This window comes from Aythya ferina (genome assembly GCF_964211825.1).
Source record: "Aythya ferina genome assembly, chromosome: 6".
In the NCBI taxonomy this organism is placed as follows: domain Eukaryota; kingdom Metazoa; phylum Chordata; class Aves; order Anseriformes; family Anatidae; genus Aythya; species Aythya ferina.
Window position 1 is genome coordinate 3,124,972 of NC_140303.1, and position 26,735 is coordinate 3,151,706.

At 43.4% G+C, this 26,735-nt stretch overlaps 1 protein-coding gene across 2 annotated transcripts in view; it reads left to right on the top strand.

Annotated features, from left to right (window-relative positions):
- The window catches only part of SATB2 (SATB homeobox 2), a 136,442-nt gene that overhangs the window by 94,896 nt on the left and 14,811 nt on the right, over positions 1-26,735 (top strand). For both annotated transcript variants that reach the window (XM_084523961.1, XM_084523960.1), the window contains exons 9-10: positions 4,797-4,952; positions 15,938-16,135. In XM_084523961.1, coding sequence (XP_084380087.1) covers positions 4,797-4,952; positions 15,938-16,135 — 354 coding nt within the window. The remainder of the gene's footprint in view (positions 1-4,796; positions 4,953-15,937; positions 16,136-26,735) is intronic.

Consider the following 26,735-nt stretch of genomic DNA (forward strand, 5'->3'; position numbering starts at 1 on the left):
TGTGCCTTTGCACTAAGAAAAAATCTCCACATAATACACTGTTATGGGGTATCTACCCTTCTACCTGGCTGCTTGCAGTCCCAGAGGTATACTCTGAAAAAGAGAGGGTGCTTGCACAGGGACAATGATCAGCTCTTGTCATGATATTTGTCTGACTTGAGTTTGAAATTTCTAGCTGTGCAAACATGACAGCTCAGCTCTAGCACTTGATCTTTCATAAACAGGCCTGAAAAACCCTCCTGCTTTGGTGCTTCCACAGTCAGGTAGTCTGCAAAGCCTCTGAGTGCTCGCTCAGGCTGTGCGTGTTTTGACCATTCTTGTAATAGTATTACTGAGCATTTTGCATACTGAATTCTGAAGCCACAGCTGCTAAAAAGAAGTAAGCATGTTGGAGTGGGGGGTTGAATGCAAACTAATCATTCTTATGGAAGGTGTGCTGATTTTGTAGAAACTGTTGAGCACGTTCTGTTTAACCCTGGTTTGGGTGCACTTCACCACTATACATGATATAAAGAACTGTTTTCACTGACAGCAAGCATATTCTGCCAATCTGAATTTGATGACGAATTTTTGTATGCAAAATTCATTGTTGTATAACTGTTTTTTGTTTTGTTTTGTTTTGTTTTGTTTTTTGGTTACCTTTCTGTGTGTACTGGTTTCAGTTAGGACAGAGTTAATTTTCCTCCTAGTAGCTGGTAGGATGCTATGTTTTGGATTAGGATGAGAAGAGTGCTGATAACATGCTGATGTTTTGGTTGTTGCAGAGCAGTGCTTACACCAAGCCAAGGACGTTTCAGCTTCTTGCTCTGTCCTGCCAATAGGCAGGCTGGGGGTGCAGCAGGAGCTGGGAGGGGACAGACCTAGGACAGCTGACCCAAGCTGGCCAAAGGGGTATTCCATCCCATCTGGGGTCCTACTGAACAATAGATAGGGGTGGCTGGCTGGGGGGGGGGGAGGGGGCGGCTGCTTGGGGATCGGTCCAGCCTACTGATGGTGATCACTTGCATGGTGATCCATCACTGATGGTGATCAGTTGCATTTTGCATTGCTTGTTTTGTACACATTATTATTAGTAGTAGTACTATTATCATAATTATTGTTATTATTATTGTTATTTTCCTGTCTTAATAAACTGTCTTTATCTCAACTCACAGGCTTCATTTTCCCGTTTTTCTCCCCCATCCCAGAGAGGGAGAAGGGAGGGTGAGCGAATGGCTGTGTGGTATTTAGCTGCCGGCCGGGTTAAACCACAACACTGTGGAAAAAAAAAAAAAAAAAAAGGAGAACTATTTTAGCATCTAAGTAGTGTATCCTCTTTATGCATTTATATTTACAAGAAAAGATTAGTTTATTCCTGCTACAACAAAAAACAACAAAACAAACAACAAAACAGAAAGAAATGGACAGCTTAGGTGCAGTCTGGTGAAAATAAAAATCCAATCTCTGTCAAATCAGTCACTCCAGCTCTTTTCTTTGTCAAAATAACATTTTTTTCCCGTGTTCACCACAGCTTTAAAATAAAGGAAAATTTACTTTCATTTTTAAGAGCTAAGCATTGTTAGAAAACCATACTGTAAAAGTATAAAGCAGCCCGTCCTTGCCTTATTTTATTGGAGAATCTGGTGGAATATTGTGAGATTTTTAATCACGAAAAGCGACACAGAAACCTTTGTGTACCCAGTACTTCTCTTGTGCCCACTGGATAAAATTTCCCCAGTCCTCTGAGGGCCAGCACTAGTCAGCACAGGTGCTGTTTTGACAACTTGGACACCTCTGCAAATGAGGCTGCTTCCCAGCTCCTGGGCAAGCAGCATGGATACTGTGCTTCCCCATATGCCCGGTATTAGTCCTGATGAGACAAATACCCTGTTCATGCACAGCGCAGCAATTCCCTGAAGAATCACCATCCAAGGAGAGTATGTTATATACCCCAGAGAACAGTGCTTTGGAGGTAGTGGTGATTATTGGTAAAGAGGAACTGTACTGGCCTTTCAAGAGTTATGTTACAGTGCTGGAGAAGTTGATTTAATGGCATTTGGAAGTATGGTTTCCATAGATACCAATCTCTTGAGGCAATACTTCTGGGAATGATTTTTCAGTGTGCTGGGTAGCATATCAGTAAGTGCTAGGGCAGCTGTAGAGGTAGGTGCATGAGCACGTGGCATAACTCAGCTCAACTCTCTGCTACTCAGAGTCAGCCCTGAAGCCCCCTCACGGGTTCTCCCCAGGCACAGGCAGATGCTGTCCAGGACAAGCGTGGAGGTGAGAGCAGCAGATTGATGCAGCAAGTGATGCAAGTACTTTGGGGAAGGGGTTCTGAGCTTTTAAAGGTTAATGCATACATGTAGCCAGCTCTCTCCTCACTGCGGAAGATGAACAGTTACTGCTGAGATTTCAGCACTCTGGCATTGTGATTACAAAACCTTTTTTTTTTTTCCTTTTCTTTTCTTTCACCATTTCCAATGAGACATTTCAATAATGGTAAACGTCTAGTTAATATCAAGACCAGTTTTGAGTCTAGGCCTCTAGCATCAAGCACTCTATTGTGGTAGCTGTGATACTTTCCTACCTGTTTTGGTGATTAAATAAGAAATGGCCCAGCTTTCAGGGCGTGTAGGGCAGGCTGGTTTCTGACTTCTGGCTGCAGAGCTAGCAGCATAGGGGACCCATGCAGGATGAAGCTGTATTTTGAAACTTTCTTTTACATGCTAATTTTGTTCTTCTCAGAATCTCAGACCTCCGTAACGACCTTTGGGGCTGTGGTGACCTCAGCTGCTGAGCTAGCCAAAGGCTCCATCAACTGGGAAGGCTTTTTTTATACTGTTCAAAGCCCTGCAATGCCTTCTGTAAAATTAAGCTCCAGTAAATGAATCCTGACAGATTTGGACAGTATTCTTCCTTCCCATGATCTATTTGTTGTTTTCCTATGTTTCCCACAATTGCCATCTCTCTTATCTATCTGTGATGATCCCAGTTGGTCCATCCATCAGGCTGTACCTGCTCAGGGCCTGTGGCCAAGTCGGGCCCTGGCCTCCTGTGGTGCCAGGGGTGCAGGAGGCTCCGGCCTGCCCCAGCTGTCCCTAGCAGAGGCAGAACCAGTCTTGGTCCCTTTCTACATGGGTCCTGTGCTGCCAGCACTGCTGTCTCAAAACAAGCAGGGAATGAGCCAGGGCAGGCTTAAGGCAGAAGGGGGCACTTGCAGAGCCAGGGGCACATGTTCAGTTGGGCACTGCGCAACATAGCGCTATGTGGTTGTGCTCAGTGAGCTGCTGCATCCGATGCTGGCTGCTCCTGACCCCCTTCAGACTGGCTTCGGCAAGAGAGGAGATGTAGGTTGGTGGAAGCTTGATCTGGAAGCAGTAGGAAGAGTGATTGGTCTATATTGTTGTCTTGATTGGATTTTGTCTCCATTATTAACATGGGCCTTGGTGCAGAAAAGATGTTAGGGATAGGAAGATTTGGAGGAGAGCAAAATAAAAGAAGTTCAGAAGGCTTGGTTTTGCCTAGTTAACCTTCTCATTAACAAATAGGCATTTGGGCATGTCTGCCTAGTTAAAAATTAATATTAGATGTACTCTAGCAGCCTTCAAATCTGGTGCAAAAACAGAAGCCAGCTGAAAAGATCTATAATTGGGCCAATTAGCTGAACATCATCGAAGTTTATGGGAGATTTGGATATGTCTGGATGTATGAGCTTTGCAACTTAGCTTGGTTTGTTTCGTAAGACCTTTATGTCTCAGGAGAAAACAGGGATTTTATGTCAGTAACCTATATATTTCCCCTAAAAGATGTAAGAGTTCAGGGATCAGCCCCAGCATCCCTTCTCTTTGACCTCAGGAAAGCAAATGAGATCTGTCACTCCAAGGGGCTGCTGGTGCGAGTGTTCAGCAAGCATCGTGCTGCCATCACTCCCTTGCCAGCCTCCATCATCTGAGGATGGCCATGGTGAAGGGGCTTTAAAATAAAAATCTTGTAGGAGCCTGCAGAATTGTACTGATAGCAGCCTTGTAGGGGTAGTCCAGCCTGGGGAAAGTACTGGCAGCATCCTTTATTGTCCTTCATTTGTCACAGAAGCTGATGGGAAATCATTCAATTAAAAGGAGTGCAGTGGAATACACAAAATCTCAATATGAGTTTAGGAGAATGAGGGCAGCACATCAAAGGCATGCCAAAGCCCAGCTTTATGAAATGATTTTTTTTTTTTTCATTTCCACTGATTTCCTAGGTGAAATTAGGTGACTTTCTGGCCAGCATAATGATGATAAGGCTGGGAAACCATACATACTCAAATGACATACATATAGTTTTAATAAAGGATGAGGGAGACTTGAGGGAGTGCATTAAATTGAGTAATAATTTATTATTTAGAGACCTCTACCCATTTACTCATTTTTTCTGGGAGAATTGGCTCTTCCTCCAAGGTGTAGGCCACTTTTAGAGAGGGGGGAAGAAGGTAGAGGCTGGTGTCTGTGCTGTAGCAGCTAGCTGGCAGAGCAAAAACTTCAGCAACTGCCTGCAGCCAAGCGCCCCAGCTACCTATCGTGTTGTTGAGCTGTTCAATAAACATGCTGGGAGAGGGAGAGGGGGAGAGTTGACAGGGCCTTGCATGTCCTATAGGAATGCACTGCAATTATTTCCAATCACAATTAACCTGATTAGAATAATGGACAGGAAGTGTCCCTCTGTAGCTAATGCAGTTTGGCATCAGCTGACTGAAATCCTTTGATAATTTCTGCACAGATGGCTGGGCTGAAAGCAGCACTTTTTAAATTATTATTTTCATGGTCTCTTGGTAGGCCAAAACCTCGACACCAACAACAGACCTCCCCATTAAGGCGGACGGCGCCAACGTCAACATCACAGCTGCCATTTATGACGAGATCCAACAGGAGATGAAAAGGGCCAAGGTATCTCAAGCTCTGTTTGCCAAAGTGGCTGCCAATAAAAGTCAGGTGAGTGGTAGAGGGAATTTTGTTGTTGCGGGGCTTTTGGGGATTTTGTTTTTAAAGCAAACTTTAGGGTTGGAACTAGACCCATATCCTCCTCCCACCAGTAAAAATACTGGGGAACATGTCGTTTTTCTGGTGTTTGCCTACGTAAGTGGTTTCCTTTTCCCTTTTAAAATAGGCTGGGAAAAGGACCAGCTCACAGCCAGGCTTTTTCCCTCCTTTTGTAGAAATGCGTATGTCTTTTCCCTCTTGTGATATGTAACTTACACTTCTATTGGTGGGACAAGGACCTTCCAAAATAACGGTATCATTGTCATTTGACAGGTAAAGAAACTGTTTTCTTAAGTAATTAACTGAAGGAAGGCAATGGGAAACTGCATATTAGGCAGGTGTTTCCTTTTTTCTTTTTTTTTCCCCTCTTGTATGTGCTGCATATGGTATTGCCATGTGAATAATTCACATCAGATCCAATCCTTTTTACAAAAAGGGATGAGAGGGCACTGCAGTGTATTCTCCTAGATTAAGTTTCACCTTGGGTGTAAAAAATACATGTGGGTGAACCTACTCCAGGGTGAAATTGTTGAAGAGAATCCAGTAATTTAAAAATTTCATCCAACTGTTTAAAAAAATATAATATACAATAATAGATTATGTAGAAAGGAGGACAGACTTCTCTTGTAGGAAGGGCAGCAAATGGATTGGAGACCACTGGAAGGAATTGTTTACTCTGTGTGAAAAGAGCTGTTTCTGATCCTGGATAAAATTACTCTGTTGTGCTAGGAGAGGGCATCAATATGGACACAAAAGTGCACAAATGTGTCTGTGAGAGGATAGAAATATCCAGAAATATCCAATTTCCCTCTGTGCAGGAAAACAATATTGTAGTGATTAAAGTTGATGTAAAATAAGAAGTTGAAAGGCATATAAGCAAAGCATCAAAGGCTACCAAAGCACAGGGAAGAGCCTTGTCCTTGTTACAGGTATTTGCACCCTGGCACATGGAGGTCTAATCCATTTTTCCTTTCTCATTTAATCTTTTTTTTTGTTGTTGTTTTCTCCTCTTGCTTTCTCTTGTCAGGGCACAGGGGTTACAGTTCACAATCCCTTTGCCCCCCAACAAAATCCCAGGCACAGTATTAAATACATAAAAGGAAAATACCATGGAACCCTCTTAAACTGTTAAATGCATAAAAATCTCATGTACCACATGGCAAAATATAATGAGAACTGGAGCTGTTAAACGAATAAAGCTGTTAAAAGCATAATGCCACTTGGCACAACTACTGTGCATTTAACGGTTTTCCACTGTGTAATAAATGACATATGTGGTAAACGTGCAGTAAATATAAAAACTGCACAATTGATTTTGCAAACGTGCCCCTTATTCTTTACTCCATGCAGATATCAAAGTTCCACCCAGAATCCGGACTGGACAGCTTTTAATAAGGAGTGTGTAACACAGACTGAATGCCAGCTTCTCTGAGGTTTGGCTTAAAATTGCCTGCAAGCTTCCTGTCATTATACCCAGAGGCTTCTTGAAATAGAGAGGGACTGAACCACCCAACAATAATTTGGGTGGCTCACCAGCTTCAGTCTGTGCCAGCTTGAGTGAGCTTCTCTGGCAGCGTTGCACATCAGCACCAAAACAAAAATAAGCTCCATAGTCTTTCACATGGAAAAAGAGCAGGGCAGATTTTGAAAGCCAGATGCAGAAGGTTAAGAACAGGATCCACAAATGTTATTGTTTAAAGCAAAGTCACTGCCCATAAAGGTTCTGTTTCTTCAGCAGAGGCGAATAAAGAAGCGTTTCTCAGGCTAATGTTTCCTTTGTTTCACAGCCCTGCCAAAGCAATACTGGCTCCCTGGGATGACCCAGCATTTGCCATGCTGAGATGTCATAGCTCTCTGTTGGAGCATGAAAGTGGTTTGTGAGGGCACTGGAAGGCAGGGACAAAGAAGCTGTAGTCACCAACCATAGCAATACACTGTCCCCCCCTGCAGAAAGCCCACCTGCGCGCCCACCCCCAGCCTGGTTGGGTGTGCCTGTGGTGTCCCACAGCTGGCTGGAGTGCCCTGTGGCCAGGGGGAATGCAAAAAGTAAAGACACAGCTGATCGCAGAGGGGTGTGTGGTGGCACAGTGGGGTGGTCAGTGTCACCTTACGTCTAGCTTGCCTAAAATTTAGTGGTGGGGCTTTCCCATTGCTTCGTACAGGCCTGTTGTGCCAGTTACAGGCTATTCTGGTAACAATGCTGCTGATTTCAGCAGCTGAGTTATGCGGTGGGAAGTGCTCATTGAAAACTACCCATATTTACAGACGAAAGAGAGTTTGAAAGAGGGGGAAAAAAGAGCTACTCTGAGGGTTTGCTTGGACTTTCCGCCAAGGTTCGTTCACTTGCTGTTCTCCGCAGGCCTGGCTTGCATTGCTTTGGCTTCTTCTATTATTCCCTCACCCCAGACTACTGAGAGGCTTCCAGTTTGCTAACAAGGCATGTGTTATGTTGGGCACTGCTCTTCTGTCAACAGCAATCCACGGTGCTGTGCGATCTTCACAGTTTTAGCAGCCAGTGAATCTCCGACAGGGCTGTTTTGACATTTTATATGCAGGGCTGTATGTCATGTACCCGAGAGAGCAACCAGAGCCAATGGAGGCCTCATTTCATCTTCTGTCTTTGTACAGGAAGAGTGGTACCCACTGAGAACAGTTATTACAAGCAGCATCATCTACTAGTGGAGTTAATTGACCTCTAATTTAAAAAGTAGCCATCTTTAGTCTTAAATCATGGCAGATTATCAGTTCAGCAAGTAAAGGGAAGGGCAGCTGGTAGAATCTGAGAATACAAATTGTGGAGCTCACAAGGCAACATAAATGTAAGGAACAGGACCTCACAGAAGTACTGTGGTGGTATGGATTCATAAAGATCTCAAGCCATTCATTTTAGACATTGACTTGTCACATTTCCATTAATACACATTTTAGTCCTTGCAACATATATAGATATTTTTTGTCTTGTTTGTGAAGCGCTGTGCATTCCTTTGTCCTTCTGAAGGCAGTAGGAGCTGAGGTGTTTAGTGCCCTCCAAACTCAGCCTCCAAAAGTGTTATCCTATTTTAGTTGCCAGCTGTAAGTGATGTACCCCCTGGATAGCGTATTTCTCTCGGGATGCTGCCTGCTAGTGCCCTTTGTCCTTTAAATGAATAAACCTGAGACTTGTTTTATCACAATGGGAGTGGTTCTGAATGTGGTGGGAATACCAGGATTTAGCCTCCAATCTGCACTTCAGAATCTCCTGGTTATATTTAATTCATTGGGAGTTTCCAGCATGCCTTTTCACAGAGGTTTGGATGGCCTGCATGTCTCCAGAACGGAGCAGTGGGACAGGTAGAGACTTTGACCTAGCAATGCTGCAGGTTTGAACTGTCAGGAAAGCTGGTTTCCATGTCCAGTTCTGCAGCTTCTCTACAGGTCAACTTTGGGGAAACCTTTTTCCCCCAAGACCTTGTGCCAGCGCTTCTGTAACAATGTGCAGCAGTGTCATCCCTCTGACCTCTGCTAGTGGGAGTCCTAGCAAGTGGCTGTGTTGTGCTCAGCAGATGTTTTTTTCCTAGGCTATGTAAAACAAGTTCAGGAATATAGTTCTGTTCATAATAAACAGTCACTATCAAAACATATAGTGGGCATAGGTAACTGGACCCCTTGCTGACAGTCTGAGGGAAGGCAAAAATTGTATGAACATAGGAGACCAAACTTCCTACAGTTCACTCAGGCAAGTGATTTTCCTTAATCAGGCTGGAGCAGCCTGAAGAAGAGAGGCACAGGCTGCTGGGCATCTGCCCCAGGCTAGGGTAGATGGAACAGTTTGACCTCCAGCATCACCAGTCCAGTGAAAACAAAAAGCAAACCCTTGAAACTCAAATTCTTCCTCAAGGGACTGGATTTTTTTCCAGTTACAACACGGTAAAGCAAGAGAGAACTCTCTCTGAACAACATTTGAAAGAACGTTAAGCTGGCAAAGCTCAGTCTCTGGGTCATGTCTTTGTGTCATTTAAAAATGAACAAATGAAGAAACTTGACTGGGGGTGAGGGTTAGGGCAGGAAAGCCCTTCAGTTGAGCCCCTTCATGGTCAGAGAAATGCAGGGCTGTGGATAGAAATCATTGTGTCAATTCCCCTGACTTTTCATTTTGAGATCCCTGCCACACCACAAAGATTGTCTCTGGCCAAGGACAGGTGTTAGCCCCGCAGTGGGAGCCCACTCTACATGGTTGTCAGCACTGTGGCCATTGTCACATTGCCCCTGCTCCAAGAAGAAACCAGGGGTACTGTGAGAGGGATGAGCAGTCACCCTCAGGCAGGTTTTGTCCTTCACTGTCTTTCCTTCACAATTTATGTTCCCTTATTTCTTATGATGGGATGCCTTCTCTCCCCCTTTTAGCTTAGAATAGGTATTTTCTGTGCCCTTAAACTAATTAGATTCCAGTGACAATGAACAACAGCTAGAAAACACAGCTGGTTGTGAAGGTGCATAGTGCATATAATGTATGTATATATGGCCTTTCTTCCTGCTGTAGCATCTCAGTGCCTTTATGATGCTTGTGAATCTCTATAGCTGGAGGTTATCTGTTGTACTGACATTTTGATGTTCTTTTTACATATGCAGGAAATATAGAAAGACATTTATCTCCTTAACTAAGCTTAAAATTTCTCTTAAGTACCTTTGACATTAGCTGACCTGCATCTGCAGCAGCACCTCTCTCAGCAAATGAGCGAAGCAGGGGCAGCTGTGGAGCTGGGGTTTTGCTCAGGAAGTCTTTGGCAGACTTGGGTGTTGGTGGCAGGCTGCTTGCCTGAACCACGAGCCTGCACTGCCTCTCCAGCACGGAGAGGAGCTTGTTTGAATTTGGCATGCAGGAAATATTCTCAGTGCACAGCATCCTTCCTTATGAGGCTAAGAGATGTAAGCAGACTTGGTGTTTCCATCTAAGATGTGCCAGGGTTCATGTACTTCATTCATTTTTTGTATTATTTTTTGTTTTATAGGGCTAGTGAGAAACTAGCTGTAATGGAATTGGGGCTTTTTCCAGTGCTTTTGCATTTTGCTTTAAATTGTTGGAGGAGGAAAAGTACTGACTGTTTCAGAAAACTCAGGCTATCAAGCGATTAACCTTGAACTGTACCAAAATGCTCTCAGTAAAGCTTCTCAGGTTTAGTCCCCCTCCCCTGGCCCTCATCAAGAATTCATTGAAGCCATGACAGAACTCTCCATTACAGTTAGTCTTTTATCCATTTCAGCTTTCTTGATTAGGTTATCTTGAATCATTATGGGGTTTATTTATTTTAATAGACACTTATTGGATTCATGGAAAGAGAGTTTGGCGACTAAGGAACAAGAGCTGAATATTATCTGGCTCATTTCGCACTGCAGAGTCCCAAACTGATCAGAAGGAAGAGAGGCCAAGAAAGTTTGACCAGAGGACTCCCTGTGATCCCATGTAGAAGGGGAGCTTTCTCTGGATAGCACATCATTTCTTTCCTGGTCTTCCAAGACTTGCATCAATCATTGCTGCTTTTTTTCCTTTTGTCACATATGTTGACATTTTCTGCACTGATTATGTGGGTGAGGAAATGGCCTTTTACATTTATTTTTGAGATTTATTCCTGAATCACTCTTACTAAAAACTCGTTTGCCTACTCATGCTTTCACTGGAGACCCTAGAAAATGTCAGGACAGAAAACTAACTGTATTATTATTATTATTATTATTATTATTATTATTATTATTATTATTATTATTATTATTATTATTAATAATAATAATAATAATAATAATAATAATAATAATAATAATTTCAATGTGAATATAGGGAAGCACAAGGTCATTTCAGTTACAGTTTTAACCAGGCTGGAAGTGTCTCGCAGTCCAGCTCAAGGAGATGAGCTGCTTGTGGGTAAGCCACCACAGATACCCAGCTGCTTCTCTCTGCAGTGTCTTTTGGTAGAGATGCTGCTAGAAGCCTGAGTACTGGCCTGTAGCCCCAGTATAACTTAGCCCAAACATTTCCTAGATGCTTTCTTGTCCTTTGATCAGAAATTTGGCCCTTGGTTGATTCTGAATCGAATCAAGGAAGCAGCTAGGGAAGTTAAGATATTTGTGCCTACCTTTTTGAGACTGGAAAACCTGAGCTTGATGCAGCATGGTAACTCTGGCTGCTGGAGCAGCCTCCCCTGCTCTAGGGTAAGCTGAGCAGGGTCAAGCTGCTAAAAAGGGCTCAGGAATAAGTGACAGAGAATATGTCTGTGATTGCTGCACCAGCTAACTGTCCCTCGAGGGGGTTTGAGTGTGCCAAGGATAATGCCTTGGTGTAGTAAGCACACTGTTTCTTTAACAGCATAAAAGCACAATGGGAATGGTTGGCTTCCTGCAGATTTTTGTTGTTGTTTGCCTAGATATGTGGGAATGTATTTGATTAGGAGACAGAGAGAGAGGTTAAAAATAGGACATTAATATGATATTATTTGTTTTATCAAATAAAATGCTTAGAAAATGTTTATGTTGTCTCATGAGAACAACAAAAATAGAGGCCAGCACTTCTCTGCAGTTCTCTTTAACGATCTAAATTGGGCTAGATTCTTGATGCCTCCACAAGTTTTGGGGTGAAATGAAGGAAGTTCTGAGCAGAATTCCTTGTAACCACAAGCACTGGGTGTGCCTGACTGTAGAGCCAAAAGCGTCCTTTAATTGTACTGTTTTTCCTCTTCTTATTTCTAATAGAAGACATTCCCATTTAAGAACCTTAGAAGCCGACATTAAGGGCCAGATTCTGCCACCCATATTCAGGCTGACATCTGAAACTCTCCTGGTAACTCTGTGGCATTCGAGGGGGCTGGTTGTGCTGTGGAGTGAGACTTGCGATGTGCAGGGGAGGCAGGATCAGAAACAGGGTATCATGGCTCCGGGGAAGGGTATGTTGTTAGATTTTTAGAATATGTTCACAGAAGTTGGATTTACTTGTAATGAAATTAGCTCAGATGTTGTGGATGAGTGAGGGAAAAGGTGGCAAAATACTGTGTCGTTCTTCACTTTTCCTTCTTTGTGCCAATAAATGCAGCTATAGGTGAAAATGCACTGTGAATGGCTGTAGCTCCAAGAATTTCTGTATGTTAGCATTTCTTAAACAAAATAATTCTCCTGGAAAGCTCTGTGTAACATACACAGACCCAAAGAAATAAATAAAAGAAAAAAAAATGCAACCAAAAAACCCTAAGTTGATTTTTTTAACAGAAAAAGGAGATTTGCGTATTAATAATTCATGAGTTCTCATTGAACATGCACGAAGAAACGGTGCTATTCAATAGAGAATACTGTCATCTGTCACTGTTTTATTTGACATTTACACTTTTTTTTTTTTTTTTTTGCCTGGTACTGTAAAACTTTCTTGGATGGCATGCTAAGATTATTTAAATAAATAATTTAAAAAATCCAATGCAGACTTTTCATCTGTACATGGGGAAGACAGTTACTTGCAGTCATAAAGAATGTGTGAGTAAGCTGCAGTGCTGTATTTTCTCGCACACTAGCCCTAGCTATTGCCTAGTAAGTACCCCTGTACATGAGTAGATAGGGTCTCGAATGGATGGGTGAGAGAATGGGTGCTCGAATAAATAAAGGGAAGGGTAGGAAAAGAGCAGTGAAAGGTCAGATTTGATGCAGATAAGTGTACACATGCACACAGTGGGCACGCGTGTGTATGTGTGGGGGTGAGTGAATGATAGCTGTTGTGAAGAAAGCTGCCACAAATACATTGCCATTGCTGATTCAAAAATAAATGTTTATAAATGGTATTGGGGGAGATCCAGTCACACAAAATGTGAGAGGAGACAGGGCATTTAGCACAATGACAATTCAGAGTTAGGCGCACCTTGCAATTTCTTGCTAATATTAGGCTCATGAAAATCTTTCTGCTCTGTAGGTTAGTTATTATTTATAAAAATCACAGAACCAGCTGATACATTCATAAGCTAATTATTGTAGCAGCTGGGTACACATGGTGCAATATGTCTGAGGCTGTGAAGTATCACAGATTTCTTGGGGCCTGCTGTGGTGGGGGTGTGCTGTTGAAGGCTAGATCCCTTAATCTGATCAGCCAAGCAAATACTTTGTAGGGAAACTGGATTAATATCTCTCTAAATACCGTGGATGTGCTTCACCTTCAGAACCAGGCTCCTTTAAACGTGCCATTAGCCTATCTCCTTTGGGGAATTGAGAAGTTCTCAGGTGTCCTCAGGATGACAGGGTCTTTGCCTGGTGCCTCCCTTTGCCAGAAATTAATTTGGTTTGCTCATGTCTGCACACATGGTCACACTACAGTCTAATCTTTTCCCTAATAGCTCCAAGGTCAGGACCTCGCATGTTGCCAGGCAAATTGAGCACTACCCTTCTTAAAGACTAATGGCAGCGAGTGCGTAGTCCATAATGAGGCCTGTAGTGTTTCTCTAAGTGATTGTAATGAGCGCTGATTATAACGGGACAGATAAATCAAAATGCAGCCGTCGCTGTTGGGCTAGCTGGGCCAGCTTTGGGAAGCAGAGGTGGCCCGGCCGAACTGTCCCCGGGCTCTGCCAGAGCCAGGTGCCCCTTAGCCCTCGGGAGAGACCCGGAGCTGTCCTCCCACAGGCCTGCCCTGCACTGGGCTCAGCTCCACCAGATGCGGGGTGTTGTTTCTATTTGCTGTTAAATGATTGGTCTCCATGCTGTGGCATCCCTTGGGAGATGTTAAACATACCTGCTTGAAACGTCTGAAAGGGTTTGGTTGGAGACTTCCTCAGATCACTGAAAAGCAGGGAGAAACAGGAGCTTGTTTTTTCCACAGATGTTTTATTTTCCATCTCAAATTTTTTTTCCTTTGTATGGAGAACCCCCTGAGAACATACAGTGGAGCTGGGAGGTTTTTCCTGTCTTCTCTAAAAGAAAGTTTTGGGGAATTTCTGAGTGGAGAAAGGGGATTGAGGAGAACTGAGGGCAAGGGATATGGTCAAACCAAATTAAATTGCGGACATCACCTGGCTGAGAGATTACCCAAATACCAGTCAAAATACTTTGAAAAATATAGATTTTTTTCCCTAAGTAAATGATTAGATATCTTGTTTTCATCCTTGTCCCCCCATCCCCCCAGCCCTCCTAGTTTATTGCAAGAAAAGATCAGGTCTGCACAAATGTGGCCTCTCACTTGTAAAAACAAGGCAGTGTTGTGTTACAGATTAGTTTATAAATCCCTAGTGGCTTCACAGTTCAGTGCCTACAGCTGCTGCAGATGGGCCTGGGTTTTTGTCTCTTCGCTGTGTTGCAGCCGGCAGTTGAAGGAGAAAATGGAATGATCAGGTTATTAACATGTAGGCCGCGAGGAAGAGGCTGCACAATGAGAACAGCTGGTGTTGCTGTCTTGGCTGATGCAGCGGAGATAATCAAATCTTGCCTTTTTTGGGGGGGTGGTCAGAAGACACAGTGGAGAGTGAGACAAACAACGGCTTATGATATTATATATGGGGCTTATAGTGCATGTTAGAAGTTGTCAATGGCTTACAAGTTGTGATACAAAAAAGCAGTACTGAAAAAACACCGCATGAGCCTGTAACGAACCTGTCTGTTCAGCTTGCTCTCATCAGTGTTTGGAAAAACACAGTTTTGGCTACTTCTTGTACTGTACAATTTTAACATTGATCAAGTTATCTTTTAGGTATTGTAAGGTGCCTGTCAAAATGGTGTCAAAATGCTGAGTTGCAGCTCGAAAATGATAGGTTATAGAGCTACTAGGTAAAATATTTTGACAGGAGTCAGTAAGGCGCGTTGACAGCATCCTCGGCATTATCTTCTCGTTTTCTGTCATTTGCATTGCGTCTCCTTGCACACAGGCACAGGAGAGGGATTGCTGTCCCCAGCTCCAAGCAGCACTGGCTGCTGGCAGGCAGGATGGGCTGGCTGCGTCCCCCTCGCAGGTGCAGCAACAGCCCCTGTCCCTGGGTAACTGCTGGGGAGCCCAGGTCACCTCCACACACATGTGGGCTGTTCTCATCTTATTTCTGCTGCCATTTTGCTCTCTGCCTGGCTTTGTTTTTAGGATGGTTTCCTTTTCCTGAAGTGCTGGTGCTTCCTCCTGCAGTGATCTGAGCTCTCAGCCCCTCTGGAGAGTACAGTGTTAACTTTTTGATGGCATTTCAAGTTAACTATAAAGTAATGTAGCAGGATTAAGCTCAGTTATTAGGATTGGTAGCTGGCTTTAGAATTACCTCCACATAATGTCTCTCTGGATTTATATAGTAACTTCTGAAGAGCCCTGTTTGCTTCTTTCCTGTTAATACTAGAGGATTCCCTTCCTGTGAGGCTGAATCTTCTATATTTAGTGGCCATTATTTGATTATTTAAAGCTGTCAAGTTTTAGTGGGGCTCAGAGGTGGGGGAGTCACATATAGCAACAGTGGATCAAAGGGCTTTACTTGATAATGTCTTCTTTCAAACACTTTCAGTGGTGGTTGAATTCCTGGTCCTGCAGCTGCAAACCTTTGCATGAGGATTGTTAGCCAAGTGTTAGAGGTTACATCTCCCATGCTCATGCTCAGATGATGACATAAAGGGACTCTGAAATGGAAGAAGTAGAGATGCACCTTTATTTCAACTCTGGGTTTTATAGGGAAAAAAAAAAAAAAAAAAGATATTCGAGCATTCTGTATGTGAGGTGATATTACAACAGCAGGCAAGATACTGTGCTTCCCAGTTCCTGTTAAACTCTGCTGGTTGTTTCTTTGAATGTTTCTTTACATTGTAGAAAGTTTAATATATCCTGCATTTGTTAAGACCAAAGGGCAGCTGAGGATAGGGGAGGTTTCTGTGTGAGATGAACAGTAAAACTTGCAGCACAGAGCTTTAAGGCTAGCTGAGGTTTCACTCACATCTGGTTCCTCAGTGAATTAACTCTGCTGACCCTCCTGTTGCAGGGCTGGCTCTGTGAGCTACTTCGCTGGAAAGAAAACCCAAGTCCAGAAAACCGCACCCTCTGGGAGAACCTCTGCACCATTCGCCGCTTCTTGAACCTTCCTCAGCATGAGAGGGATGTGATCTATGAGGAGGAGTCCAGACATCACCACAGCGAGCGTATGCAGCATGTTGTCCAGCTCACTCCTGAGCCTGTGCAGGTCAGAGTGCTAACATCCTCTCAAGGAGTTTTTGTGGGTAACAGCTGTCAGGAGTAGAGAGAAGCAACTCTTTCCAGCTTCCCTCTGATGTGCGAGTTAGGACATGCTGATTTTCATCTGTCTGTAGGACTGCATGCAAGCCACAGTTCTCACGTCCTGAGCTCACTGTGTGTACGTTGCAGCATGTGTGTTGAGAGTGTGTGCATGGTCATGTTGGTGGCTCAAGAAAGGACATGTGACAGTCTATGCCAGCAACAACATTAAGGTCAGTGGTAGCGATATTTTGGAGCTCTCTTAGTGTCAGTAGTTGTGTTGTGGTTGAAACAATTTAGTTGCCTAAAGCTGCCAACATTTGGAGGAGTACAAATATGTTCCTCAGCAATACCATGAGAAGTGTGCGGTTAGGGAGAATAGGAGTGGGGTTTCATCAGCTGTTCCTTCTCACAGAACATGAGCACCCCAATGCCTGCTTTCTGACTGTGACCAACAGGCAACAGCAGCCATATTTCCTCTAGTTTCTGTATCAGCTGTATGCACATCCCTAATAACTACTGAGGGATATCACAAAACTGAACATGTCATGGTGGTCAAGAGAGGCTCAGGACTGGTCTGAAGTGAGAGCTGGTCTTGGAAACTTAAGAGATCCTTTCTTCACTCTGCATTTTTTGTGATCCCGTAATTTAAAACGTTTACTGGTTTCATGGTGGGAAGAGAGATTGTGAAGTGTTACTTGTACTTTGGTCAAGGCACCAAACACTGGAGTAGCTCTTAATCTGAAGTCTCTCTGTTAGGCGTTGTTTTAAAAATTAACTAAAATGAACAGTGCTATTCTACCTCAAAGGTCTTCCAGCTGATGGCAAGTGTCACGCAGTAAGTGAGACCAGCACACAGTAGAGGAAGGGACCAGGCCAGTAGTGGGAGGAACCTTCTAGAGAGGTTGATGGTTGTTTGGGCTGGCTCTGGGAGCAGCATGGTGGCTACAAGTTATGAAGAAGCTTTTTATTCTTCTGCTTGTTTTATGTAGCTATTATTTAGGTTACCAGTATTCTTTGGTGGTACTTCAGAGAATGGGGCAGAAAGTAAGGTAGTGTTACGGAAGAGCACAGATTTGGCATTACATACAGAACAGCTACTGTGGAAGGAGGACAAAAGGTTGATAAATGACAACAGTGAGGAGGGAGGATGGATGGAGGGAGGATGAATGTGTGACAGTTCATGAAGCTCAAGAGAACTCCAGGGGCAGAGGTTGGACAACTGAGAGGGGATATGTTTGTTCAATCCACAAATCTGAGGCGACACCTTCTGTGGCACAACATCCTCTTGAATTGTCACTGTGCCTCAGTGCCACTTGCCTGATCCCATTGCATGGCCATTCTCAGTCATCCATACTGTGTTTCTCTCCGATAATCTCACAGTTCCTTCTCCCACCTTCACTCTCCACATTGTTGTTTGATCACAGCTTGCACTGCTTTGTTACTCTTGCTGTGAACCTTGGCATTCAGCCTCTATTCTTTGTCTCTGCTCTTGTTCTGCTGCTGCTAGTACTGCTGCCAACAATCTAATCACCTTTTTCCAAAGGTGGTGGTGGTGGGGGGGTTCTGTCTTGTAGCCGTGCCCCTTCTGAAACATTTTTTTCTCACCCAGATTAATTATTGCCTCGTTCAGTCTCCTTTGTCTCTTCTGCTACTGACTTCCTCCTTGCTCTGCATTCTGTCTTTGCCTGGAAGAAAAAAAATGTGGTTCTTGGGGTTCAGATCATCAGAGTGGTAAAATAGACGAAGTGTTGTTAAGTAATTAATGTTGCAAGTTTTGGCTTCTATGTTCCCAAAAGTTTGTGAGATCTTGGAGGCAAGGAGCTACAAAAGGGTAAAGGGTTGAGCTAACATGTGGGAAGATGACTAGATTTGTGTAGATTTTGAACAAATTAACCCAGTTCTGGTGCCCACACCAAGTAGGATTATCCTCTAAGGGACAGTTTGAAGAAAAAGTTTCCTTGAGCTCTTGTTGGTGACCTTGATGATTAGCCTACTTTCCAAAGTCTTCTGCACATCACTTTTCTGTGCAGTGCAGGTCGGCTCTTCTGAGTGACACATTACACTGCGTTGGAATGTGATGCATTTGTATTTGTCAGCAAGTTACAAAGCCATGGATTAATTATTTATTACAGTCAAAATATGAAAAATGAAGAAAAATAAATGGAACCAGCTGGCAACTACATACAGCAAAACTCTAGAGACCCTGATATACAGTTGATACAGTAGGCTTGTGTTTTGGGGGGTGCTGCATTTTAGAGCTATGTTTGCCCATCCAAAAGCCCAGTAGGCTTCTGCAAGGCATGCTACCAGTGCAAGACACAGGAGGCTTGCTCTCCACCTGCTCCCTACTGTCAAATGATACCCCGCACCAAGCAACTTTTGTGTAGTTTTCAGTCTCTGGGACTTGGACTGTTTCGGGCAGCAAGGTTTGTTTTTTGGCTTTGGTGCAAGGGTCACTATTAGGTAATTAGCCATGAAGAATCAATGACAGCAGCAAGAGACGTAAAGCTGAGGTCCTCACACTTAGAGTCACTGGAGATTTTGTGACACTTTGCATAAGAGTAGGGGGTCTTGGGCTCAACTCCTGGCCAAACTCCAGGCTGAGTAATTACATTCTGCCTGTCTAAAATTCCCTCTGTAGTGTCAAGTGGGAAAGCAACTCTAATTTCCTTCTCAAAGCAGTGGCGGGTGCAGAACGTCTGCTGTGGTGCCTGGCTGCATTTTAGCAGGGGATGGAAACATCCAAGAGCTGCAGTCACTGACCTACTTCGCTTTGCAGACTTTGCTAGTGAAAAATGCACTGTAAATGAAGCCCTTACCTGCAGCCTTGATGTCAAGATGACAATCCTTTGAAGAAGCCCTGAGTAGCAGCACCGTAAATAAGAGCAGATGTAGTGCTGTACTTCTGAAGCAGGCAGAAGTCTCTTACCTCTGCTTTCTCTCTCTGCCCACCCTCTTCTTTCTCTCTGTTCTGAAGGTTTTGGCATGTGTGCCGTAATTTGAACCTGATGCTTGAATCTTGTGCTTCTCAAACTGTGAGACTGGGAGAGCCTGAAATCAGGCTGCCTCATGCTGCTGCCAGAGCTCCCTGCCACCCCAACTGAGCCCTCTCTAAGCTGGGAACATCCCTCTGTCAGGCTGAAGGGCTTGGAAGAAACTCCCAGCTATCATCAAAAGAGGCATAGCCAGGCTAAAGATATCAAGTAGATCAACTCCAGACTTTTCCAGATACAGGCTCTTGGAAATGGCAAATATTTCATTGTGATGAACTTTGTGTAGTTCATGTGTTGATTTTGGGCTTGGGTATACCTTCAGTGAGGGAATCACCCCAAAGCCGGGAATGGTTTCTGTACTGTAGAGGCAAGGTGTGTGCAGCAGGGCAGTTATTGTACTGCTGCAGAAGATCAGCTGGACTGAACGTGGATCTTGGTGTTTAAAGGATTGTTGTTTCTGTTGTGGCAGGTTCTTTCCCTCTGCTCTGTATCGCTTGCCCTGTTTAGTTTTAGGCTTGGTGCTTTACAAAGAAACATATATATATTTTTTTGTCTTCCATTAGATTTTTCCTGTCAGCCATATATTAAGCCATTTAATTAAATATTTTCCTGTTTCTGAAATGAAAAATATCTATAGTGGAAGCTCAGTGCACAAGGAATTCTTCCCTGCACACTTGATTTATTTGTTATTGTGCTGAAGAGTCATAAAAGCTGAGCCCTGTGGAGCTCTGTGACATGGCTGTATTTGCTGGCAGCATCGGGTGTGACCATGTGGATGTGCTGGGGCACGGATTTTCCTTCGCATGCCGGTTGCAAAGCATCCAGCCTACACCTACATGTTGCTGTGCACACAGGCGTAGCTCTCCACAGCCATGCACTTGGCTTTTAAGGACATTCAGGTGTGCACTAAATAGCTGTTTCTCTTTCCTGTTCTGTTCCGTGTGTTGTAATCACCAAGTGCTGCTATGGGACTAAGGAGACCTGCAAGCTTGTGCCTAGCTCAATACCACGAGGAGTCCACCTTTGATTTACAGAATGCTCAAGTTGTGGGTTTCTAGAGGATGGGAGGGTATTCTGGAAAGCATTTTTATATTTTTCGTCCTGTTCCCACCATCACATGTGGGATCCTGGCTGAAACTTCTATCTGGCCTGGCTCTTCATATGCAGCTCTGCCAGACAGACTGCGTGTAAAGCAGTTCCTTTGCAGCAAGCAGTCCTCACATTTCTGTGTTTAGTTTCCTGCAAAGGCAAGGGTTAGTTACCCTGTTGTACTTTCCATCCCTTGCTAAATCCCACTGTTTCCAGGCTATTTGCTGGCATTGAACCTTTCTGGTGTGTTAGCACTGCGAGGTGCCTACAGACCCCTTCCTGCTGCTAGCCAAGGGATTTTGGTGTTTGTTACAGACATGCTGGGACACAGTAAATCTAATTTCCCTCCCTTCTCCCAGTACTCGTCTGCTGTGTCCAAGGTGACCACCCCAGATAATAACCATCTTGCCTGGCACTTTAATATAGTGCTAATTCATTGTTAATTGCTGGGACAGAAAAACCTGACTCAGCTTGGAAAATGATGAATCAAGATGTTGTCTCTGGAGTGTTAAGGTGGATAAGCCAGTTTTCCGGAGTAATGAGACCCCATGTCTTAAAGTACCTACTATTCAGAAAGCAGGGAAACCTTGCATTTCATTTGCTGCATAAGCCATCAGATAGAAGCTCGTAGGTATGTATTGGTTTAAAAGGAATCAAATGTTGACTTTAAAGAAACAGGAATGGTTTTTCCATACTTTCTGATACTCTGTTACTTTTGAAACTCTTTAAAAATGACATCCCTCCACCTTTTTTTTTTTTTTCCCTCAGGAGCTTTGATTTAGACAAATCTGGCAATTCATAATAGTTCAGATCATAAATCATGAGGGAACATTAGTAAATAAAAGAAGGCATAGCAGAAAGCTGCAGGATAGGTCTTTTGTATTGTGTGTTCACTGCAAACATTGTGGTCTTTCTTTAAATATGCGGAAAATAACACACCGCAGAAGTAAATGAAAGACTAATTTTGTCATTTTGTGAGGGATGGAAGGGAACAAATATTTTAGAAATGACAATGAAATACAAAACAGTAGAACACAGATCCTTAGTAAAAATGGGTCAAGGCAAGTGGCGATGGCAATCCAATGAAACTAATTTCATATTCTCTTTCTAGAAGTAATAAAGAAGGGAATGAACACCACAGTGGTGCTTCCTAATGAAATATCTTATTCAAACAACATCTTAGAGTTCATGGGTCGTAGAATACATAGCATGCAGATGGGGAAAACACTGAGGCTTAAAATTTATTTTCTTAAAAAATAATATTAATTAATAATACTTGGGCAGTCACAGATGATGAGTGAAACAAAGCTGTGTTATTCCACAGAGGAACATAGTGGGTTTAATAATCTATAGGATGATATATGCAGTGAGTTTTCACCATGGTTGTGTGTACTACAGCAGTAGATTTCATATACTGGAAGACATGACTGGGTTGTCTATGAAACTCAGGCAAAAACTGATTTCCCAAACCATGCTTAGCTCTCTGTTTGACTTGGTGCTTACTGTCTAAGCTGAGTAGATGCATTGGGCCATTTAGAAGATGTGGCCACATCCCAGCAGAAAGCAGTATGTGTAAACCTTTCCAATGTCTGCTGTCTCTGGACTGCTCTCTTGTATGGCTCCAGTACCCATGTCCGGGAGTCAGACATGCAGTGTTTGGTAGCAAAAGCTGGGGCTTCATGCTCTGCTTTTCCATCCCAATGCACACCTGCTAGTTGCACCTTCTGGAGCCCACCATTTTCTTGACAGGCTGTGGTAGCTCAGGAGCCTTGCACAAGTGTTGACAAAGGCAACAGGAGCCTGTGTATGACAATGAACCCCTTATATTAGACTCTGAGGTATTCAATAGAGTTTCTTATGATTGATAGTTATTCCAATTGCAGTGGAAAGCCACCAAGCTTTGACTGCTATAGCCAAAACTACCTACTGCGCATTTTCAGCTGTTTCTGTTTAGTGTGGATATCTAATGTGGCTGAAAAGTGCTGCTGATTAACTTTAAGCCTGTGATTCCCCTTATAATGATAGTGAGGACTGCATTCAAATTAAAGCAATACTGCTTCTGCTCTGAAATTAATTTAGTTTATTATTCTATTTAATCCTAGAAATGGGAGATCAACTACATAGTGTTTTTTGTTGTTGTTGTTTTCTGAGGTGGCAATTTTTATTCTGCCAGAGTTGTCTTCTGCATAGCAGTCATCAATATATTAAAAGACTGTGCAGCTTTTGGTATTTGTTCAGACTCCTGGAGCTGTGAGGCCACCTCTGTGCCACCTGCTCCCAGACAGCTTTCATTTGGTGCAGGATCAACTGAGAGCAGGGACAGGAGTGAGGTGGGACTCAGGAAGGAGGGAGCTGTCTGCCTGGCTGGCATTTGTGCAGGGCTGCCCGGGAGTAGTTCTGCTCCTGCTCCCCTAGCTCCTACAGAGGGTTGCTCAAGGCAGAAATCCGTTTCAAATCTGAATGTGTGGATTTAGTACTGTGGAGACTTGGCAGGAATCAGCAGGGTGGTGGTTTTACATTGATGTTGCTCTGACAGGTCGTCTTTTTAGCAAATTACATCACTGTTGCTCTGGCCCCTGCCGTCTCACCCTTTTGCCTTTCACACACAATTTGATCAGATTTAGCCCTTGTTTCTTCCAGTGCTGGCCTTGTTATAAATGCTAAGCTGCCAGTGTTGTAAAGAGTCATGGTAGGTTGAGGATGAGCAAACATCCAGAGCAAGATTACTAAATAAAGCTCTTTAAATTCACGTAACCTTTGAAGCTTGTGCTGGCTGGCAGCAGGCAAATCTTGAGGCTGGATGAGCCTCCATTCCACTTATGTTGGAAAATTTTGCAGTTAAAAACATTGCTCTTTTTTGTTTCATTTTAGTGTTCCCCGAATGTTCTCTGTTCCTCGCATTTGTATATAAATGGTAATGTCAGGCTTTAGAGCTGTGTAAGTGTTTATAGGCTATTGGTTGTAGGCAGCGTTTTATTCTCATGCTCCATACAGAAGTCTTAGAATAAAGTTAGAGCCCCAGATCATTGCAGCTGGCCCTTGTGTACAGATAGGCAATTATAAAAATTACATGGGGAGGGAAATAATATTGTATTGTGCTGTCACAGTACATGGCACTGTTTGTCCCCCAAAGATCTCAGAGAGCAAGCAAGCTGCTTTTCCTCCCATGTTGCACAGCATCCCCCTAGGAAACTGTGCAGCTTCTGGGCAGTGCTGGGAGTTAGGCTATGACAGAGAAGGAAATAGATGCTTGGTCTCCCTGCCCTGGGCCAGTCTTTTCAGAAGTTTGTTGGTGCAGATCTCTCCTCTCCTCTCCTCTCCTCTCCTCTCCTCTCCTCTCCTCTCCTCTCCTCTCCTCTCCTCTCCTCTCCTCTCCTCTCCTCTCCTCTCCTCTCCTCTCCTCTCCTCTCCTCTCCTCTCCTCTCCTCTCCTCTCCTCTCCTCTCCTCTCCTCTCCTCTCCTCTCCTCTCCTCTCCTCTCCTCTCCTCTCCTCTCCTCTCCTCTCCTCTCCTCTCCTCTCCTCTCCTCTCCACTGTGTATGCATGTTGTTGCATGTTTGTATGGACTTTTATAGGAATTACAGATTGAAACAGGAAATGTTTCTGTGTGTATGCACTATTCTCACACATCAAGTATCCAGAAGTACAGTAGCACATATTTTTTCTCACAGTCATCTATGCTTACAGTGTTTCAAAGAATATTCCAAAATATCTTGGCACAGACAAAGCGAAGCTGTTTGCAAGATCCCTAGCTGTGGAACAACAAAGGCTACATTCTGAACACACATCACACATGACTTTAATAAAAGTCTTAAACAAAAATCAGATAATGTATTTAGAAAATTTAATTTCTCTATTTATGATGCTACTCACATGAAAGGAAGTAGGTGTCCCCTTATGCCTCCTTTCCAGCGTCTTTTTCTCCAGTTCTGCTCACTTCTTCATGTTTTGAATTAGAACATAAAAAAATGTGTGCTTAAATACAAATAAATACATTTTAAAGCCACTGGCCAGTAATTTAGGACCAACTCAAATTGCAGTACCTAATTTCAAAAGGTCTCGGTGTCCAGAAACCAGTGAGTACAAACACATATATGGTGCCTCTCATGGAGCATTCGGAAGTTTGAAACATGTAAATTCATAAATCTCCTATCAGTACATATGGCAAAAAGGATGTGGTAAATCACAGAACTTACCCTGGCTAGTATAGACCCAGCCATCTCATTAACTTCATGTCAAAAAACATTCCTCGGTTTCCAGTTCGGACCAATTTTAGTTTTATGCTATTTGTACTGTCATGGAGCAAAATAATGTTGACATCCTTGAAATTCCTGGTTGCTTTTTCTCAAATTTATGGTTTGGGTTATTCTTTAATTAGACCATGCCCATATGATCCAAGGCACATGGACAAAGAGGACAAATCCCATCACATGGGTATTGAGGAAAGAAAGCACATTCTGCAAAAAAAGCTTAATGCAGATTTATAGTTTGTACAGGTTTTTAGCAGAATGATGTGGCTAAATCTCTTGGTTAGGTTTGGAAAACCCCGGTCTCCTCAATCTTGCTTGCAAAAAGCTTGGCAACCCAGTTTTCTTTTTACTTTTTGGGGTTTTAGTAATTTTTAGACTTGAAACATGCAAGAGATTGCAGAAGTATACTACCACTGGATACAATAGGTTTGTGCCTGCGAGGAGGAATAGCTCACTCCTATTCTGTGCTGTGCTGAGAAGGATTGTGGTGGCAACTGCAAATCCATCCAGTTGTAGCAGAAAGAAAGAGACACACTAAAATTCCAGGACTCAACAGGCCTCATAAAAAGATCTGTCTGGACAACACTTCACTAGTTAAGTGCTAAGTTATTATTATTATTTATTATTTATTTCCTCGTCTATTTTTTTCTTGTACTCAACAAGCAGGAAATATCTTTGTTATTTCATTATAGGAGTGAGATAAATGTATTCCCTGCAGTGTTTGAAATTTTAATAATCCATAATAAATAAAATCATATCTAATAGCATAACTGCTTTCAATTGGCAATGTGATCTAGATGCATTGCAATGGCAGAAACATAAATAGTTGCAGCCTCTGAAAGCCTACTTCCTATTTGCTAAATATACTTGGCTTGCTTTAAATTCCTTTGTGTGCAGTCATTAATACAATCCTCTTTGACAGCATTTAATTAAAGTGCTTTTCTCTATTAAATTCATTAAAACTTTTTTTTTTTCTTTATATACAACTGTTTCCCAGACACTGAATGTTAAGGACCTGTAGGCCTCTCTTCAAATAACTTCTCTCTCCTTGTTGTAAATTGTTAATTAAATTTAACTTAGACTGTTTAAAGATGGCTTGGAAAAGAAAGCCAGATTTCAGTATATGGTCTCAATCATGTCTGATCTTTTTTAACACAATTTTTTCCATGTAGCTATAGGCTGCACGTTATATTGTTTATGAACGTTGCTGTACATTGAAGCTGGAACCAAGCAAAGAAATATCCTAAAAAGCCTCATTCCCATCTCACTTCAAAAATTTGCATCTTTTTTTTTTTTTTTGTGCACTTTTGTAACCTAAGAGTATGTGCATGGAGGAGTAAGGAAGGAGGAGCTGTTTAGTATTAATAGATTATTGACAGTTTAATGTCTTGGCACCTAGACAGCCCATAAGGTATAATAAACAGGAAGCTGTCTGATGTGAGAGCAGTCAATAGTGTATTCAATCAGAACCTTTCAGTTAATTGCTGGTTGACCTCAGAGATTTCCTTTAAGTGAAACTGTCCTTTGCTCAGATCTCATCTGGTTTTCAGGGTTTAATTTGAGAATGCCCTTTCCATATGGTAGCTTATACATACGTTCCTGGTTGGAGTTTTGCTTTGCTCCCATGCACGGCATCGCAAGAGCCAGCGTCTGCGTGGGGCTGCACAGTACACGTGGCTGCACGTTGCATGTGTGCAACCCCTCTGAGGGCTGAGAGCATGGTGGGAGGCAGGAGTGGTGCCAGGGCCGTCGCAGTCCCAGTGCCTGGCACACCACATCCCCACAGGAGTGTGCAGGGGCCATGCCAGGCTCTGGTAGGAGCTCCCTGCTGCCCAGTGAGGCTGGTGGCACGCAGGTGGCACCCCACGGCCTGGGGCTGCGGCCAGTGGAGCCAGGTTGGCTGCCCTCTCAGCCCTGGCTGTACCCAGCATGGAGCTGGACTGCCAGCAGACACGAACACAACAGTTAAGGCAGGGAGGTTGGTAAACTGATGGCAGAGGCATTTTCAAAGCAGCTGAGCTGTTTCCCAGTGTTTTGGGTAGAGCTCGGCACAGCTTGGTGGCTGGGTGTGCACGGCGGTGTTAGGAGACCTGACCTGACCTGTGCAGGTGAGCTGTGCCACAGCCCCAGGAGAGGGCTGGCGCCACTGCAGGTGAGCCATGGGCTCACATTCCCCAGGTTCTCCGTGCAAGTGCAAAACAAGGCTCATTTGTAGTTGGTTACCCTAATTTCTG